This window comes from Macrosteles quadrilineatus, unplaced genomic scaffold (assembly GCF_028750875.1).
Source record: "Macrosteles quadrilineatus isolate MER2022 unplaced genomic scaffold, UCM_ALF_1.0 Scaffold_1__1_contigs__length_201487025, whole genome shotgun sequence".
NCBI lineage: Eukaryota > Metazoa > Arthropoda > Insecta > Hemiptera > Cicadellidae > Macrosteles > Macrosteles quadrilineatus.
Window position 1 is genome coordinate 129,172,443 of NW_026542594.1, and position 21,770 is coordinate 129,194,212.

General features: G+C 34.1%; 1 protein-coding gene across 1 annotated transcript; it reads right to left on the reverse strand.

The window, feature by feature from the left end:
• Window positions 1-1,092: 1,092 nt before the first annotated feature.
• On the reverse strand, window positions 1,093-14,301 carry LOC128984821 (F-actin-capping protein subunit alpha-like). Its single transcript, XM_054404192.1, has 7 exons — window positions 14,151-14,301; window positions 7,932-7,995; window positions 7,208-7,259; window positions 6,497-6,668; window positions 5,700-5,878; window positions 4,945-5,095; window positions 1,093-2,828 (listed from the first exon to the last, which is right to left on the reverse strand). The coding sequence occupies exons 1-7, from the start codon at window positions 14,190-14,192 to the stop codon at window positions 2,625-2,627; spliced, it is 864 nt and encodes a 287-aa protein (XP_054260167.1). The 5' UTR covers window positions 14,193-14,301; the 3' UTR covers window positions 1,093-2,624.
• Window positions 14,302-21,770: the final 7,469 nt, after the last annotated feature.

The window sequence follows — 21,770 nt, forward strand, 5'->3', positions numbered from 1 at the left end:
TTAGCGTATGGGTATTTTTCACGAGTATCTCAGGTCTTTAACTCAACATATAACCAACAAATGACCATAATTTTTTCTCATTTTGACATGAAAAAAAGGCTACAGGGTGTTTCAAAAAGAATCATCCAATTTTATACGTTTACAATTTCAAACTGATAAAGTCTTTTTACATACCAACAGTACGGTACCCCACCATACTGGAATATTCATGTAAGAGATTTTTTGAATAGTAGGCTTCCTAAAAGATAGATCGCCTGGACCAAACGATTCTGCGTTACGTCAATGGCCTCCAATGTCACCAGACCTTACTGTTTGTAATTTCTTTATGAGGGGGTTTGTAAAAGACACTGTCTATATCCTTCTAACAACATTGGTTAAACTGAAGAACCACACTAGAGCAGTTGGAATTCATCACTCAAGACATGCTAACTATGGTGTTGGACAAATTCCAGTATCGCGTTGACATAAGATGAACATCTAAAGGGGGTCAATATATATATTGAGCATTTAAATAGTATGTAAAAAACTTTATGAGATATAATTTAATATAAAAATAACTTCATGTCCGTATGATCATTAGTTTTAAAATTATAAACCTAAACACCCTGTACAATAAACTAGGCCTACGCAAAACACTCTTAATGTTTATACTTTTTTATAAATACCCAAACTTAAGGGTATTTACGCAGGCCTGGAGTAAATACCCGGGTATACTTTTGTTGAAATTTTAGTTTTTAAGGGGAGAAACATTAAACTAAAGGTTTTGAGTATTTGATTTAGTAATAATGAGCAGTAAAGATGAATGTTGTTGAATGTTATATTTATGATCTTGTTTTGTATTGAAACATCTGCCACAAAATTTGGATTTTTACTTAACATAAATTTAAAATGATGATTCTTCAATGTGTTAGGAATTCATGTTATGTACCAATAAAAAAAAAACAATATAATTACGAAAGATGTTCATGTTAGAGGGATAAAGGTAGTATTATAATTTTCTGTGAACTACAAATTTCTACTGATATTTAGTACCTTCTTCCAAAGTAATGCTATACTAGGATCTTCACACAGGTAAAATAACAACTATTGGTGTATTTAAACAAAATTTCTTTAATAATTGATTGTATTCAATATACTATTTCAATAAATCATAAATTGAGTTACTAACAGAGCAGTATTTAAAATAATATATGTCATTTATTGTTACGCTATATGACACCCAAAATCATCAACAGTACATAAATGCAAGTATGACTTTAACTGTAGGAACATGGTTCCGCATGCTGAACGACAATGTTAAAATCAAGTTTTAGAAACTATAACTTAAAATACATGTATATTACATCACTCTGATGATTTTAAATCATGGATGATTAAAAAATAAATATTTATATGATCTGAGACAGTAAAAAGCTGATTAATAAATATACTATTAAAACTAACATATAAATGTATAATATAAATAATGCAATTGAAAGCAAATAATATAATCCGTTGTAATCACCAGGATTAATTAAATTGATTCAGTCTTTGGAAATTGCTGCTCAAGTAAAATAATGTAAGTACATGTTACACTTCGTAATTGGTACCATGGATTAAACATATTCCTTTACAAATTCATTATTCTTATGGGTCAGCTGAATACAATTATTATGTTCCGTCAGGTTCCTGTAGAGGATGTGTTTTTGTTTACTGTTTGATTCTTGTTATTTCACTCATTTCAACACTAGTTTGACCAAATGAAACAATCTAATTATAAACAAAAGATCCTTTGCTGGTTTTATAATCAAACAATAAAGCACAAATAAGAGAAAAGACATTTTGTCGATACTAGCCCTCAACATCCCAACCATGAAACATAAAACCAAGCTCCAGATTTTATAAAAGGATCAGAAGTCTACTTGTACTGTTCTAAATCAACATTAGGACCTAAACTACAATTACAAACTGATGATTGTTATTATATATTGTACATTTACAGTAATTAAATGCACAGTAGTTGCTTGAGCAGCAAAGACCAAAACGAGAATTCAGCTTCACAAACAATTATTTCCATCAATAAACTCTGGATAAAAAAAATTAAATATATAAAATACAGAAACAATCGATCAAGAACCTCTCTTAAAATCAGTAAGACTGCATACCTCGAATTAATAATAAATTAAAAATAAAAGTTAATTACATCTTTAAAGTTCACTCGATTAGTTAAAATTCAAAAATCTTAGATTCTGAAACAATTAAAAAAGATGAGAGAAAACTAGATAGGCAAGAAGAGTGATCCGAGTTCACACGGTGACACGGTTGAACGATGCCAGTGAACACAGCGGTTCTATCCTTTAGAATCGTATATTAAATAAATAATTGCCAAATGACCGAAAAGGCGAGTCCATCAGCCACGGCGATTAACAGAATAAATTTCAACAACAACCTCCACCAGCCAGTAACACTAGACACTTTAAAGTCTAACAACGTACACTCAGCGCCAGACGATAACAAGCAGTCCAACAAAGCGGAATATAAATGAGCGTCGCACTCCAAATGATAAACGAGATAAAAGATTATTGAACGTAACAAGATTAACATAAGATGAAGAGATTAACTGAAGAAGTTACCGAATATGGGGGTCACTGACTCTTGAGCTCCTTGCCGATGCTGTAGCTGACGATTTTGTTCCAATCGATCTTGGTCCGTGTGACGGGCAACTGACGTCGTAGGGCCTTGAACGTCGTGTCGCTCATTGTCTGGTAATTGTCAGAAATGGCTTTCTGATAACTGCTTTCCGTCTCTTCTATTAGCTTCACTAGGTCCTTAGCGGTTTGTTCTTCGCTCTGGAAAGATTAGGGATGTGATAAATGTGATTCTCGATAAATATACCAGAAAAATCTAATCCCGATTCTCAATACCGATACCACTTTTTAAGGTTTTATATAACATTTTCTGGATGGATTGGTTATACTGTACCAATCCCTGTCTTTATCTTCCATAAAGTATTTTTGAGGTAATGGGATGTTTTTCAAGAAAAGAACAAATTAATGCGGCAATTAAAATTTAAACTTGCAAATTTCAGTTTAAACCCTTCAAAACACTTGAAATAAATAACACATCAAAGGTAAATGAAGATCTGACAACAACAAAATAAAAATACCCCCGCCGCAGCAAACCTGCAGACTAAGCGAATTTCAACTTGTAAGTCTGATTACATTTTTACTCAAATATTTCCATAAATAAGACATATTTATTCATTATTTAAATAACATTAGATTTAACGAGTGCTTACGTTTGCTGCTACGGGGAAGGTAAAAAGTGTTTTTTGACCATACCTTAATAGTACTGTATAGGATGAAATAAATAAATTTGCCAAATTGTATCAATATATATCCATAAACAAGTAAACTACAACAGTTTTCATTTTCTCCATAAGAATAACATGGGAATTTCAAATTACACTATTTTTGAATTTTCTCCGTGACCGTTAGGCATACAAAAGCGCTTCAATATACTAAATTATTTCTTTTTTTAGATCTACAAAACGGTTTCAAAAGAAATTGCAAAAGTTTTTGTTTTTAGGGTCAAAAATGGGAAAACCCCATTTTTACCCCATAAAAGCCACCATAAACCCCCGTTCCCATGGTCCGATTATGCTGGTTCGCGAACTCGTTCGAATAAATGTAGGTTTACACGTTTGTACCAAATTTCATCAAAATCGGATCATTTTTTCTCGAGTTATCGTGCTAACGGACACATATATAAATAAATAAATATATATATATGAATTTGAATGGATGGTGTTTTGGCCTCTAGGGACCTCAAAACAAAAAAGTAAATCGGTTCCGGGTCCAGGTCTTACCATGAGTACTACGGTAATAGCTTATTCCCTATATGGGAAATTCGCTAATATTCCCTATATGGGAAATTCGCTAAAAAATGTTATTATAACTAGAGGTGTGCCAGCCTAATATTTTCATGTAGAGATCAAACATGTAGAGGTCATCAAATTATTCCACGATCGGGGCAAAATTCTTATAATCTTCCACGGTCCTGCAGACATCATCATCGTCTCCCGTGGACATATAGACCTTATCATCGTCCTCCCCGATCACAGAAACATTCCGATCATCTCCCACAGCCGTGTAGACATCACCATCGACTGCTGTGGTAAAGAAAAAACGTCATCATCGCCTTGTGCGATCGCGCGAATATCATGAACATATCTTACGGTTACCGGTATGTAAACATTATTATTGTCTTACGGTCACAAAACGTCATTGTCTTACGTGATCGCGGCAATATCGGTAATTTTCTAACTGCGCGATCTTCGCAGACATCTCGGGTATTGGAATTGACTTAATCAATTCTTGATTCTGTACCAATGTCCAAGTATCTGTGGCATCGAGATTCGGTAACAAGAATCGACACATCCCTAGTTTTAATGAAATCATATACTTAGCGCATGACATCAATTCCCTTTTTAAAAAACTCTGAAATATCCCTGACTTAAGCCCTTAAATGCTTAAGTCCGCTCTTAAAAACCTGTATAACCAAAACAATATACACAGAGTTTGTATGGGTTTTATCTTAAACAAACTGGATCCAGCTTTTTAATCCAAGTCAGCGTGCTCCTTCTGGAATGCAAAGATGAAACAACCCACCTGGTAAGGCTTATGAATTAAAGTTAGCTATCAAATAAATTATCCTTTGCCTGGATTTAAACCCCCCAGTCATATGACTGAATTTTATTTTATCGCAAGTATGTTACAAGTAAAGGTAAAGTATTCAGCTATGTCATTGTTTTTACTTTTTGCATTGACCTAAATAGCAATTATTGGTATTAATCAATCTTAGCACACTTCTAGTCAACACCATCAGTTTGTAGGTATACAAAATCAATATTTATATTTCAACACACAACTAAAATTTTGAAATATTGTTAACTCAAATACTCACAGAAACTCCAAGGACTTCTTTTATGTCTTTCGAACTAACAAGTTGGACATTTCCATCTTCATAGTAGTGGACTTGGACCTTCAAAATGCCTCTGACCTCTGCGGAACCATTGTTGATTGTGACGATCCATTGGGACCTCCATCGCCCATTCCTAAACATAACAGTTGGAATATGTCAAGAAATGGAACAACAGTTATAAACCCCACCAATGCAAATATCTTGAACTTTTACCCCAAGCTATGTCTGGGTTATAAAATATATAGCCTAGTAGGTTGTCAAAACGAGTATAATTTTTATGTCAAAATGAGAACAACTCATAAATAACTAAAAATCATTATGGGGCTAAACAATTTTTTGTATTAAACACATCCAGGATATTTTAGGTTATTTTATCCACAGATACATATTTTATCAATAAATTTATTTAATATTGAAAATCCAATTCTCACATACATTTGACTGTACTTTGAGACTGTGAATATCTAAACATAAACTACTTGTCCCATTCATAGAAGAAAAATTAGCACATGTATACTGAGGATTGCAACATAACAACTTTTTGCTTCATAAACCTCATATTAAACAAAGTTGTACTTTATCTCCAAAAATAAAAAAAATATAGATCTAGAAATGTTGAGTTTAGTATCTACGCTTCCCGTTCTACAACTTCTCCCATTAACTTTGCTGTAACGTTTCATACAGTATGCTCCTAAGAAACAACCTATAGTTTACAAATTTGCAAAAGTAAAACATACCAGTAGTTTTTGGGCTGGAATTGGTGATCTTCTATACAAGCAGTCAACACGATGGCTGAACCTTGTCTCTTGGCAAAGACGCTAGAGGTGCCATTTTTGTAGTGATTGCTAGTGTACTCGTCTAACTCTTCCTCCAACGGAGATCTCCAAGGTTCTGTGCCAGGCTCGGGTTCCCAAGGCTGTTAACAAAACAAACACTTGTGCTTGGAATACGAGTAGGGAAATAGTAGTATAAAACACACTTATTTTAATGACAGTCTCTTTTAATCTTACATTTCTTCCCAGGGGATCTTCCCTTCTTGGCATGTTGGTTAAGATCAAAGTGTAGCATCTTTTAATTATACAACAAACTGGTTTGAAAATTTTACTAGACACTAACACTTGACAAAATTGTCTTGTTTTCAGAGTTTGTTGAGCTAACAACTGCACCACCGATTCACAATCAATGGTTTGTTAATTAAAAGAGCCTACTAAAATGTTGACAACAGAGATATTTATTGGTTATTCTAGCTTTGAAGGAAAAGTAATACAAACCCCCGTGAGGGCATCCTATCTCGGAGTGAAATAACATAAACTTTACTCTCGAAAAACATTCCTAGGGCACTCATACTTAATTTTGCTCATACTCATACCATCAGCTTTCAAATGGAAAGCTTTCTGGAACTTCAGCCAAAAACTAAATCTTAAGATGACACACAAGGAACATAAGTTTCTAATCTGTAATTTCCTAGCGCAATAACTGCTTTTCTATTACAATTTATTAATTTCCAATATCACGATAGTATTACAATACTAACCTCATAGTCGCCAGCGTCCTTTCTCAGATGATCGTATTTGAAAGACCGTTTGGAGCGAGCATCGAAGAACCGACAGCCTCCAAGGTCATTGTATTCTGTTATCAGGACTTGATGAACACTATTTTCGATTTTTACAGGTGTCAGTTGGTCCTTGTTATACTGAGAAAATGCCCTGTAGAATAAGATGAAGATTTTGCTTTATTATGGTTGAGTAAATTATGGTGTCAAAAATTAAAATAGCACACTCTCAATTATAGCAAACTTTGCTGCTTCACCCCGTAATGTCCACATTGAACAAGAAAGGATCAAGATTGAAGGATTAGAGTAGCCCGCACTGAACGTGTTAAGGGGCACAGTATAATAAGTGTGTGTGAAAAATTATGAATGAGAGTAGAGATGATTAAATTAAAACTACTCTAAACAAAATCAAAGTATCCTAACGTTTCATAAACAACAATACTATAGACATATCCTGTTTCATCAAACTTATAATTTAACAATTCAAAGATTTAAAAGGAACATAAAGTAAAGGCTCTGCAAGGGAAGTGGTTACTTTTGGCCTTATCCAACATGATGCAATAACGTTATATGTAAGATTGTCACGATATATTAAAAATGTACTGTTTAAAGATTCTATAAAATAATGGCACAATTTATGAGATCTAACACATGTCTATATTTTGTACACAAGCATTTCATTCATTGACTTACCCTGAAGCTCCTTCTTTTAATAGGACATCATTGTTGAGAAGTGCTCTTACATCTAGAAAATAATAATCACAGGTTACAAGTTACTCTAGGGTTAATCTATCAATAAGACTATTTTAGCAAACATTTCATCTGTTTAAGGTGAGGTTTTCATAGGTATTTAAGTTTAAATGTAAATTAGTTACCTTCTGTTCTGAGGTTCTAAAGACTAATAGGATAATCAAACCTAATATCTTTACTTTAAGTATTAATGTATGAAAGAAGGGATGAAATATGGGATTTATTTTACCTCGGCTATGAACATATCCGTGCCATGCATCGAACATACAAATCAAAACATAGGGAAAACCAGTATAGTAAGAATGAACTGTGTTTATGAATTTTAAGTGGCAGAACAAGAGAGAAACCCACAACATCACAACCGTGGTTCTACATCACTACTTTTTAGTAAATTATACTTGGGAATTATTTCAAACAACGGTAAATGTTCCCTTGTTTGTCTTTTTTTCATTTAAACTAAACTGTAATAAGATAACGGAAGTTATTTTAAATAGCACAGCGCATTGTAAAAGAGTAGTGATAGATACCTGGGAAGTTTTCAAAAGTGTAAGATTTATTTTTTACCATCCCATATAAATTACTCTTCGAGTTGTCACTTTGCTTATACAGTAATAAGAAACAACCATTAACTGACTCCATAGAAATTACAATACATTTTAAGACCTACCATTAAAAACTTCATTGAATTCTCCAGGTGGTGAATGGAGTATAAAATCTGAGACTATGCGAACCTGCAATAGATAAATAGAATTACAAACATTTCAAAAGCAAAAAGGTACCTTTAAAATCACTGAGACATAATTTAGCCGATTGGGAAAACTGTATAGTTTTAAACAATTGTCATGAATTAAATTACAACTTGTAAACTTACAACTCTAATAGCATATGATCAAGGGCTACACCCATTTAAGTATTATTGAAACCGTACATTAAAGAGTTTCAACAGTATAAAGAAAGAAGAATCAAATTATTTAATTTATTTGAAGATTTAACGACTCTTTTACTGTCTTTAAATAAGACAATGGTATCATCGACATACCTATTGCAAGGTAATTTTGCATTATATTTACCTATTCTTGTTTAATAAAATGATTCATTTTCAATGTTGAAATGTATGTCGAAAAATGCCGGAGAGCGAGGAGCCCATGGCAGTGAAAATGAGTTAGATCTTTAACTAACCCATCCCAACAAAAAAGCACAAGACAAAAGTTGACGTTAGAAACTAAAGAAGACAATGGAATATTTTTTACATTTAATGTTAACTAAAATGAACAATAGATTTAATCATGAAATATACAGGAAATCTACTTTTTCAGTCCAAACTATTCAAACAACCTCATCATCCTTAAACTCACAAAACATTGCAGCTTTCAAATCTGTAAATAGACCTTTAACAGTCCCTTTAAGTCACACAAATTATACAATAACATCAAGCATAGCAATATGAAACGCCTGCAATAGCAAGCTTGTATACAAACTCATAGCAAAACATCATAGCAGGCCAACTAAAGGATGATCATAAGATGTAAGTTTGTGTTGAATATTTCTACAGTTATAAATTTGTCTATCCAAGAGTTTAGTATACGGTACAGGTAATTGAATTTGCATTCAAAACTACAAATTATACCCGAAAAACTCACAACTAAACGGTCCAGAGATCAACTTGAAAAAACAGGTGTTAACAAAATCAATTCTCAGGACTGTCCGAGCCTGTATGTGGAACAAACAGGTCGTGGATTTGTTAGGCCTACTTGTTATGAAGAACATATAGGCTACACAAACCAAGATCAACTAAACAAAACATTTGCCCAACACTTAAATGATAAAACCAGCCTATAATGTGAGGTGCCTAAAATTACTGATTGTCTAGAGGTGATACATGTATGCAGTAAAGGTAGGCCTAGTAAATTCAAAACATTTGTGGAATTCAAGATCTACAAATTGTACCACAACAACACCAATGGACATATTTTTCAAGAAAATCCGCAGTTCCAGTCATTCTCTATTCTCACTGTTTTAATAAACCTAAGTAACCTGTCACCTGACCTCACTGATAACGAGGATAACAATGAGAAAGGAGTCTGATGCTGCAGTCGACTACCTGCGCCTGGACTGCTGATGACACGTAATAAGTCTATCTGTGTTAAATTTTTTTTGTTTTTATGTATGTTTATTTTGTTGTATTTGTTCACTAAATATGTCAAGCTTTTTGTGTACCGGTATTGACAATGAAACAGGACTAGGAAAATTTACGCCTAAAATCAATTTTGATTACTTGACGAGGTAAATTTACCTCTAATTAGATAGTCCACCATTACATTAGAAACAGATATCTAAGGGCAGGTGATAAGTAAATGTGGTATAACAATTTTTAAAAAACTTCTGGATCAGCATTTTACATATTATGTAATTTACGAGTGTAAAAAAAATCTAGTAAACATATATTTACACTTATACTTTTAACTCACAAGACGGTAAATACATATAAAAAAATCTAACAATAGGTTCCACCAATATGCAGCTACTAGTTACTAGATTGGGATTCACCTATCGGGTCTGATGATGATTGGAGTTTCCAATTGAAATCGATAGTACCTTATCCGAAATTATCTTATCGGTGCTATCTATCCACTTACTATATTTTATATGCATTATAGTCTTGTGGGTGAACAGTATTTAAGTGTAAATCTGTGTTTTAAGTGATAGACATATTTTTATGTACTTTAGATATAAAAATCAATCATGGCATAGTACAGTTGTTAGCCTAAGCAGTTAATTGCATTATCTTAGCCACCCAGCCGAGAGCCCATTAAAAAATGACACAACTCAATCTAAAACCTGCCAAGTCAGCAATTAAGAGTCTTCACCGTCCCTCTGACAAAACAGTAAAACCATGTCTTTGAAAAAGCTGTTTCTAGTTCAATATTAGTAGAGTACATTTAACAACAAAAGAAGCCTATTCTTGTCACGTAACCTGTCTTTACATCTCTCTGACCTTCTACCATATTCCCTTATTATATGGGACTAATTGGGGTTCCAAGTTAATCAGATTAATTAAAGTACCTGAAGATTAACGTAAAAAAAAATGCTTTTGTCATAACATACTAGACCTGGGGCCAGAAACATAGATTTTGAACGTGATATAGGTAGCTAGCAGTAGACTAGTCTAAATTGCATCTTCAGTCTAGTATTTTCTGACTTAACAAGTTATATTGAGAACATAGCCTAGTTCAAAAATATACACCAACCTAACGTTGAGAAAAAATATAGCTATATATAGGCAAACTAAGTAATCATTTGAGTTTTAATACATCTAAATCGAGTATTATTATCAATTGTTTTGATTCCATTCTAGGCCAAACACTATCGTCACATATTTTGTTAACTTTAATCTAACATAAATTAGGCTAAGTTATTTATTTATATTTTTTTCCATATAAAAGGTTAGCCTAGTATTCTTGAACAGGCCTGTACAATTCCAATAAAACAACGTTTTTCCTTTTTATAAGTTAAGTTACATGATTCCTTCAGACCTAGTCCTAATAATTGAAATATAATATAATAATTTGAAAACCGGCTTATGGTAGCCTTATCGGTAATAATTTACAGCACACACGTCACCTAAATTATGATTATTGAAGTATGAAATTGTATAAAAAATATATTAACTTAATATATAAAAAATATTGAATTACAAGAGGGAAATAGGTTAATCTGTAAAAGAATAAAAGAGGCAAAAAATGAATTAGGCTAAAAATAACCTTACCTGACCAAACTTCCTCCAATACTTTATGAACAATTCCAAACTCTAAGGCAAAAGTAATAAAATGATAAAAAAGGATCTGAAAATGCAAACCAACTAACTTTGACCAAAAAGTACTAATTTCAAGACAATCATTATTACAATAATGATGTACTATGTCCGCCATTGTACTATGTCCACCATTTCTAGTCCCAAACTGAAAACTGACTAGAAGTGGCCCAGCAACAACAAGTAGACAATGAAATTGCAGAGACCAATAACAATGCTCTATTTTAGAAATGTGACTTTAGAGTCACATATCCTGAGGAATTTGTTTTGTTTTGTAAAATATCCCTCACTTCCATAAAGACCCCAATCCATCCCTCTTTCAATAATATAATTACTGTAGGATTACACTTTCCATTCTAACCGATAGGAAATTCAGTTGGTATTAACTCAATTTTTCCATTTTAGAGAAAACTTCCATTTTCTAGATAGTGTTTACCACCATCCCATTTAAACAAATTATTCCATATTCTCACAAATTACCCTTCACCCCAATAGGTTAGCCTTTTCTCCTGCCAATTACCTATCTCGTAATTTACCCCCCAAAACCCCCATTCCTACTGTATTCCAACGTCAGTTGTAAGGTATGCTTATTTGTTTCAGTTTATTATTAATTAAATTAAGTCTTTCCACAGTAAAATCGTTCAGAACGATAAAGTTTAACTTCCAGACGACATATAATATCATATAGTATAAAGGGTTTCATATAGGTAGTTTTAAAGTGTTTTTATATCATTTGGACATCATAAATAAATACCGGTACTGTCTAATCACAGGCTGCAAATGTATTTAACACATAAGTTAGTGCCTATGCCATTATTCTTTTGAAATATTGAATTCTTAAAAAATTTAAATGGTTTCAGTAGGTACTGTACAGGTTATTTACTTAGGCTTAGGCCTAAAATGAAGTTGGTTCCTTGCCATTTCATGTGACTGAAAGTTAGAACCTACAAAATATTTAACTTAGAAGTTAATTAGCCTGTAGAAAAGTTAGCCGCCATGCCCACATGCTGTAACATAACATCCCATCTATATAGGCTGTGATAAATATAAAGATTAGGCTATGGCAATAAATTCAAGATAGGCTTACTCAAGAATTTTTATTCATCATAGGCTTGGCACTATGTTCAATAACTACATACATTAAGACGTTTATACACCAAGGTCTGCAACTATGTTTTCCACTAGATACGGCAATTAACTTAGTTGCTTTTTTTACAAAATACTGCAACTTTTTCTATTCCCCAATAAAATAGTGGTACGAAATCCACTAAATCAATTTTGATTTCCCACAGAGTGTCGGTAAAGATCAACTTTTGGCTTTCTTGGCCCGAGGACTTTCATCAAGCCATGAAAGCCCTGGGAGAGAACAACAAGGTTATCCTTAGTTGGGTTCCAGGACACAAAGATATTGCTGGCGATTAGGGAGCTGACAAGTGGGCAAACAAAGGAGCAGAAAGCCAACTTTCATCATGCTCATGGGTCCAGAGACAACGTGTGGTTTAGCTTACAAAACAGCACTGAGAGCTGTTGGCCAGTGGATGGGCAAAGAACATCGAAGGAGCTGGGAAAGAACAGAAGACAACATACAGTCAAAGAGAATGCTGCAGACACCTACCGGTGCGATAGCGGCATATGCCCTTGGGCTGAATAGGAAGACCCTGCGGAAGGTGGTTGGCTTCATCAGCGGCCATTGGGTATTCCGCGGACATCTACCACTACACAAGATGGGAATTCAAGTTGAAAGCCTCTTATGTAGGAAATGGTGAGGAGGAGACAGCCACATGATATTTATGTGTCCAGCCCTACAAGGTCTGCGTATGATATCCCTTGGCCTATTAATTGGAGATCAAAGGGAAGAACTCGTTACCATAGTCAAAAGGATCTCATGGTTCACCAAGGACCTGCGATTTGACGGAGAATGAGAACCTGTGGAAGAGGGTGCAAAATAAGCTGTTCCAGCTGCGATGCAATCCCATGGTAACTTGTATGCCAGGCCCTCTGTTAAATAAAAAAAAATAAAGTTGACGGCTAAAAGTTGAAGATACGCGTAGCGCAAACAACTTGTAGAAAACTAGTGGAAAACTATTCACCCACCAAGTATCTCGGCCGTAACAACAGGCAGTAGCATGCCATGGCCAGCCATGCTCTACAAAAACCTTCTGCTAGAGCTCGTGCGTTTCCTGGTGAAACCTGGGGGTAGGGTTGAAGCCCCTACAAAACCGGTTCTGTACCGTACCTCCCAGGCTTCACCAAGAAACGCACAAGCTCTACTTAGTTGCTCAAATTTGTTAAGAGATACGTTTAAGTTAAGTTAGTTGTAAACTTTTAGTTCCGTTGTAAACTTTAGGTTGTGTTTAGTTGTAAACTTTGGTGTAAATGCGCCTTGTGGGCCTACGTGCAAAAACAGGCAACTTGCCAAGTTTGTAAATCACAGATTACAGTAATTCCATTGCTTAATAAGTTAATTTAGAGATAAGTTAAGCAAGTAGGAAAATTATGTAATATATATGTTTGTTATGTGTCAAAACTTAAACCTGTGACTGGTTTTAGGCAGACAGGCTAGCGACAAGCTAATAAGAATTGGTCAGATTGATCCAAAATAGGCCTAGGCTAGGCCTATCAGATGTCAATTTTAGGGTAATAAACAGATATGGCTTCGGTAGCTTTACCTCAAAATTTTGATAAATTAGTATGTTTTTAGACTGTTTTATACCTAATAAGAATAAGAAAATTCTAAAATTAACATAGGCCTAAAAAGTTGTGTTGAGGGTAATTCAAAAAGAGAGGTTATCCCGATCTGGTGCATGACAAACAAGGACCTTTAGAACATAAACTAGGATGCTAATGATAAATAAACTAAAAAAATAGCAACGGCAATCAGTTTTAATTAATAATATACTAGGTAAAGACTGAAATACATAATTTGCGGAGAACATGAACTTGTTTGGGCGATGACACATAAACAGAAATGACTCACTCTGTAAAGCGAGGAAACAAAAGTACAACCAACCATTTTAACAAAACGAATGAACAGTAGTTTTAGTAAAGGTTAAAAGAGTATTCACAAATATTTACCTTTTCTTGATCTGTTATTAATTCATCTCCATCCGCAGCCATTTTTACCTAAAAACAAACACTAAAACCTAAAACAGGCTATGCACTTGCACTAGGGCTAGGAATTCAACCAATTATTATTAAGAAGACATTTATCCAGGCCAGGCCAGAAAATGACCAATGAACGAGTACGTGGGATCTACATAGAGTATAATATAAGGTATAAGCAATGATCATTAGGATTACCTTACGTAGACATAAAAATATGTATCATTTTAATTTCATATTTATAGAAAATTATTTAACTTCTAGGAACTTGGTCTAGAAATAATTTTAATTTATTTACTAGTACAATCCAACATCATAGGATAAATATACGAACCTTACACGAATTTATCTCATTAATTTAGTGTTAATGTTACCGTTGATTAAACATCTCAGGTCGATACTTGCCTTTATTTGGAGATGTATAATCATAGATAAAACGTACTCCCTTAGTAATAGTAGTTAGTAGATTCCCCATCATTTGGAATCACTGAGCTATAATTCTAACTCAGTGTTATAATTTTAGCTCAGTGTTTGGAATAGCTGAAGCCAATTTTATTGTTAGTTATGTCTGGTGCACTTTAGAGGTTACCTATGTTTTGTTTACAATTTGTTTCTTGTTATTTAAGTTATTTAAAACCTCGTTTCACCAAACAAAGTGATCCAATCATAAATAATGACTCGTCACCTTGTTATATAAACAAACAGTAAAGTACAAATCATAAAATTAACCCTAAAATAATAGAGTCAAAATGTCGTCGACCCTAGCGATAAGTGCGTTACCGGACATGAACTAGACACTAAAAAAAGCTTCTAAATTTACAATGGGATGAGAAGTCTACTTTGTTGGTTAGTCCATGGTATAATCAACGATAGCGCTGCATAGCTAAATATTGAGCTGTCAAAATTTTAAGTATAATTTAGACTCATCACGATTCAAAATGTTATTGAGACTTTCGGTCATTGACAATTATTAGCCAAGTCACAAAAACTAACAAAACAGAGAAGCATGCGCTCCTGACTCACACTAAAGTCCAAGCAAAAAGTCCAAAGAGCACATTTTGCAAAACTAGATAAAACAAAAATATAACATGCAAAGGGGGAAGGAAAAATGTAAAATGTAATGCAAAACAGGAAAAAGGCAAAATGGAAAACTTAAAAACCACACTCATACCTTTAGGTAGGGTTTAATTCTTTTCTTTATTTTTTTTCTTGATTGTGTGATAATCTGAAATACAAAACTCCTGCAAGGAGTAAAATGGGTTTGCCACACCAAACAATTTTTTACTCATTTCGCTAATCTTTTGCAGGCCTTCTTTTTAATAGCAGTGGGTATTGTGTAAAAAAACGTTATACCTGCAACAGGAATAGAATTTAAAGTTTTGGTTAGCCTAACACTATGCCTATGGGGAGCGAGCTGGTGTAGTGGTTAGAGCGTGGGATTTCAGTCCCTGAGGTCCCGGGTTCGATCCCCGCCAAGTCACCAATGGATTTGATCTAAGTGATGATGCCGCAACCCCTAGGTCTAGCCTGAAGTAATGTGAAAAACAATTCCAGGCTCGTGCCTAGCGTCCTAGGACAAAAAAAAAACCCCTATGCCTATGTACCTTAGAAGAGATCCTATAGCTGCATGGCTATGAACACTACTCTTCAGAGAAATTGTGTTTACTTGATCCCCAATAAACATTCAGGATTATATACAGACATTATACAGTTTTCCTTCAGCGAGGGTTTGCAATACCCAAGCTGTTGGGCTCCACAGAGGACCCTGACATCCTTTTTTGCACAAGTAGAACTTGCCTTTTGGACAGCAGGTGCAAGTCCCCGATTGCTAGTAGTACTATAGAGTAGGTGGGGTTGGAAGAAAGCCATGCAAACAAGTCGAACGTATTAGCTTTTAAACGTTAAAGTAGGAATATATTACTCTGAAACAAATTATTTCAATATGATTTGTCCAATGCAGCTGTGGGTCAAGTACAATGTCCAGCAGCTTAGCAGGCCGATTAAGAGCATTTAGTCTTTGACAAACTAAAAAGTGATGGTTTATGTTTTTGCTTCATTGTGAAGCCTCTGAACCAGACAAAGCTGTTTCCAGTAACTGCTAGACTGCAGCCCTGGAAACACAAAAAGAAATGTCAGGGCCGTCGCATGAGGGCCGCTGGCAGGGGGGGGGGAGCTCGGAAGCAGCGCCAAGTTTATTCTCAAAGTCCAACGAGTTCGCCAATGGAAACGATAATGAAATGTATTGCATGCATGAACAAAATGCTACAGCCCTCAATGCTGTAGATCAATCTAGATTTTTTCTTATGAGTATTTGACAATCACGCCCTGCTTTATAATGTAACATGATAATTTGGATAATCTCCAGACACAATACTCACTCTGACTTGTTCTTGCTATCTTGCTACGCATTCCCGATCAGAGGACAAGTTATAGTGTTTCACCCACACAGCACAGAATATCCCACACGGTTCCCAAAACGTCCCAAAATCCCATGGGATATAGGAATAACCCTGGGATATGCCCGTTGCAGTAATGAATTTAAATTTTTTGAGGGTTTTTGATTGATGAACGGGAATATCTTTGGCATATCCCTCAAATATCCACGATATCCTTTTTATCATAATTTGTAAAATCCACTAAGAATTCAAGAGTTTCTCGAGATATGCTACGGAATACACTGCTGGTAATCTTTATATTTTTTTTCAAACGATAATGTTTATTACGTCTTAGTATGGTAAATATATTGGTTCTTATGCTGAGAAGATCCGTGGAAGATCACCTGGGAAATCCCTGGGACTATCCCACACAGCACAGGATATTCCAAGGATCTCCTGACCAGTTCACACATATCCCACACAGAGATTCCAGGATTTGAGAATGTCCCTAGGATCACTGTAGGATATTGCGCATATCCCACACCAAAAAATGTATTTTGGGGATTTCCTTGGGACTTCCTATGGATATTCTCAGTCGGTAGGCTACCTCAAAACATATTTTATAGTATTGGATGTATTTTTTCAAGTGACAAGTGCTTGAGAAACGCAATTAAAAACGATTTTAATCTTATTTCAAACTAACAATAACATTGCCAATGCGATTTATAAAAATTAATCAAGTTTTCTGATCATATCCATAGGACATCCCTTGGAGATCTGTAGGAATTCCCCGTGGGACAGAGCTTCGCAGAATAATTATACAATTCAAATTATTAACCTTTTTATAATTATAATACACCTGCTTATAATAATAATACTAATAATAATAATGCATAAATATATTTTTTTAACTAAAATTCTTTAACTTATTTGAGAAAATTTTATTTGTTGAACAATTTAAGGGGAAATATTAATTAATCATATAACAATTATAATAACATTACTAATGGTAATTGATTAATCTATGTTTAAATACCAGTATACTCTTCAACTCCCAGAAAAAAATTCAACAACTTTATGCCTAAACAGAATCATAGCATCAAAAATATTTAAGTATTGCGACCATTGCAGCTGTCGGCTCCTCTTTAACAGCTTGAAAACTTATAATATCAACAACCACAGATAGCTCAGAGGTAAGGTAAGAGGATCATTACCTGAGGGTATCAGGTTCGAGACCTGTCTAGGGAAAAAAATTTTGACCTATTTTTTTTAAATTTGTTTTTATGAACTATTTAATCAAAATACTCAACTGATAAATGTGCTTTTCAGATTAAATCTTTATTATTTTGTGTTTTTATGTATTTTTTTTTTTTATGATTCCTGATGGGATATCCCAGGGATCAGGATTTGGGTGGACATAAGGAATAGGGATATCCCAGGAAACTCTGAGGACTTTGAGGGATTTACAGAGGATATCCCCAATATCCCACTGAGATATCCCCAAGACTTTCCAAGGATATTCTTGTATTGCGTGGGTCATTGATAAAATATTTGTGTTCCCAGTAAAAAAAAACCTATTAATCAATATTTACCTTGATTTACTTTCCTTTTTTTTGAGTCAATGTAAGTTGAGACCTGTGCACACTTTGCCACGTGGTGTAGCATCTTCACGGTCTTCATTCACATAAAATTATGATTCCCACATGTTGAAACGTGTATTGGTTACCACCTACAGGTTACCTACAGTTACTCAAGAACAAAAGGCAACCATTAAGGTAAATATTGTTCCACTGAATAAATCTGTATTAACAGCATTGACTATTTTATACTGAAGCAGACATACAATCTATATAGACCATCTGTACCAAATTTTTTATTGTAAAAAAATAACATAGTTCTATGAGCCAGTAACAGAATGGACTAGTATCTGAAATTATATATTGTTTCTGATCAAGTTGATTACAGTTGATAACAGGTGCTATAGCTCACAATACCATAAGTAGTTCTATTAGTTTGACTTGGTAAAAAAGTTTGTGTACCTATCTGACAGAACTTAGTAATGTAGATCAGCACAATCTGTCGGAGGCTAACATCAACTACAACGATTTTGATTAAAATTAAGAAAAACTGGTGACAACTCCATGGGGATGGGATGTCTAGTTGTATCAATTGTCAGAGATTAACAGCATGTTGTGTGTGGGATTCTTTACTTTATCCTATGAAATAAAAAAAAAAAAAAAACAGTTCCCAGTGGCACTGAAAGAATAAGTTATCACTTTAACCAGATGGTTGTAGTGTGGATTGGTTGCCTGGTTGAAGCAGAGAGTGGACTGAATGTTAAAGATATGAAAAAAGTTGCTATAATGCAAACCCTTTGGTAGAATCAATTTTGTTCACGTAGTTATTTTTATTGTTTGGTGTAGGAAACTGCAAAGACCCAGTTATTCCCAGGGCATGAAGCTATCTTTTACCTGAAATATTCTACATAAAAAGATGATTAAATGAGTCTTAAGTTGACGCGTCCTGTTACTTAAGTTGACGATCACGGCGCAGTGGAGCTTCCAATGGGAGTTAGTATCAAGTTTCATTTTACTTTAAGCAAAGTAAATAGCCATTACTCTTCCAAGTAGGGCAAGGGAACTAGACCAGCATAATTTGTGTGTAAGTGTATACTAAAGCATGTAACATATTATATTTACTCAAGGAGGGAGGGATAAAGGTTAAATAAGAAGAGATATTTCTTAAATTATGACACTCTTCATGGGTTTATTGCATTGATTGTAAACAGTGTTTGAGTATTAGGTTACACATATCACAAGTCAATAATTGAATGTGTCTGTTGGATGGTTAAAACTTATTACAATAATACCTGTCTTAGTCACTAGACACAAACATTTGAGAGCACGACTGCTTAGTCTTGTTCGACCAAGGCAGATTCTACAACAGGCTGGACCACTGGCTGGTTGTTTGGTAATGTGCAATTAAAAACACATTTTGTAGATCATATTACTTTTTTAGCGAATTTCCCATATAGGGAATAAGCTATTACCGTAGGTCTCATGGCAAGACCTATTTACTCTGAAACCGATTTACTTTTTTGTTTTGAGGTCCCCAGAGACCAAAAACACCATCCGTTCAAATTAACATATATATATATATATATATTTATATATGTGTCCGTTAGCGCGATAACTCGAGCAAAAATGATCCGATTTTGATGAAATTTGGTACAAACGTGTAAACCTACGTTTATTCAAACGAGTTCGCGAACCAGCATAATCGGACCATGGGAACAGGGGTTTATGGGGGTTTTATGGGGTAAAAATGGGGTTTTCCCATTTTTTACCCTAAAAACAAAAAATTTTGCAATTTCTTTTTTCTTTCTCAACCATTTTGTAGAGCCTAAAATAAGAAATAATTTAGCATATTGAAGCGCTGTTGTATGCCTAATGGTCACGGAGAAAATAAAGAAACCTTTAATTTAAAATTCCCATGTTATTCTTATGGAGAAAATGAAAACTGTTGTAGTTTACTTGTTTATGGATATATGTTGATACAATTTGGCAAATTTATTTATTTCATCCTATACTATAGACATATGGCCAAAAAACACTTTTTACCTTCCCCATAGCAGCAAACCTAAGCACTTGTTAAATCTAATGTTATTTAGATTGGGAATAAATATGTCTTATTTATGGAAATATTTTAGTAAAAATGTAATCAGACAAGATGGAATTCGCTTAGTCTGCAGGTTTGCTGCGGCGGGGGTATTTCATAGTTGCTTTGTAATCTACTCCTTAATTAAAATATAATGCATTTATTCAGAACACTTTAGTGACCGTAAACTACTGTGCTATGTTTTGAAGGTTTGCAAACCTAACATTTTTGATTTTAAAATGCAGTTCTACATAACACACATTATTGTGACACCATGTATGAATACTTTGGGTGTACATAAATATGTTTTCACCTATAATTTACAAATGTATACTTATTGATCGTGACTTAGGACGACATGGAGACAGGGTGGTGGGAGAAACTGAAAACTTCTTCCATAAATTTTCATCTACTCTGAATACATATATTAAGTGAGATTTAACGGCAATTTTTGAGATGACTATACAGAATAACAATTTAAGTTAAGTGATGGTGGGGAGGATGAGTGTTAACGACCATGCACATCTCGCTCGCCTCTCTAAATGATTCAATTTATACATGAGATACACCCTTACTATCACTTGGCGCAAAAGGGTGGTGCAAATCATATCTGCTTGTCTGTAAAAACTCCTCAATACATAGCAACTTGAGCAAGGGGGTTCTAGCACGTATGGTGTGTTTGTGTTCAGTTGAATGCTTGTTATTTTGATTTTAATAAACCAACTTTACAGTATACAGGGTGTTCAAAAAAGGTGGGGACATATTTTACCTAGTGATTCCTTGGGTCCAAATAAAGAGAAAATCAGGAATAACATTTTTTCCAAAAACGCTTCGTTAACCAGATATCCACCATTTTGTATTTTTTACATAAACATTTGTATCTTCTAAAAGTTTCAACCGATCTTTATGAAACTTGGTATGTAGGTGAAGGTAGAAGAGACCCGTGTTAGAAAAATATTTCATCTTGATTCAACCTAAAACTTCAAAATGGCAGCCATTTAAAGCTTTTAAGCTTAAATTACTCAAAAATTACTGATTTTATGAAAAAATGTCAAGAACACTTTTATTTAGCATTTATTACCTATCAAACGATACCAAGTTCAAGAAGATCAAATAAGAAATAGCTGAAATATTGCAATTTTCAATAGTAAAATAGGGCAAATATGACTAACTTCTGCCTTATTCTACCCCATTTTACAACTAAAAATTGTAATATTTCAGCTATTTCTTATTCGATCTTTTTGAACTTGGTATTGTTTGGTAGGTAATTAAAAATGCTAAATAAAAGTGTTCTTGACATTTTTTCATAAAACCTGCCACTTCTGAGTAATTCAAGTTTAAAAGTTTTAAATGGCCGCCATTTTGAAATTTTAGGTTGAATTGAGATGAAATATTTTTCTAACACGGGTCTCTTCTACCTTCACCTACATACCAAGTTTCATAAAGATCGGTTGAAACTTTTAGAAGATACAAATGTGTATTATGTAAAAAATACAAAATGGTGGATATCGGGTTAACAAAGCGATTTTGGAAAAAATGTTATTCCTGATTTTCTCTTTAT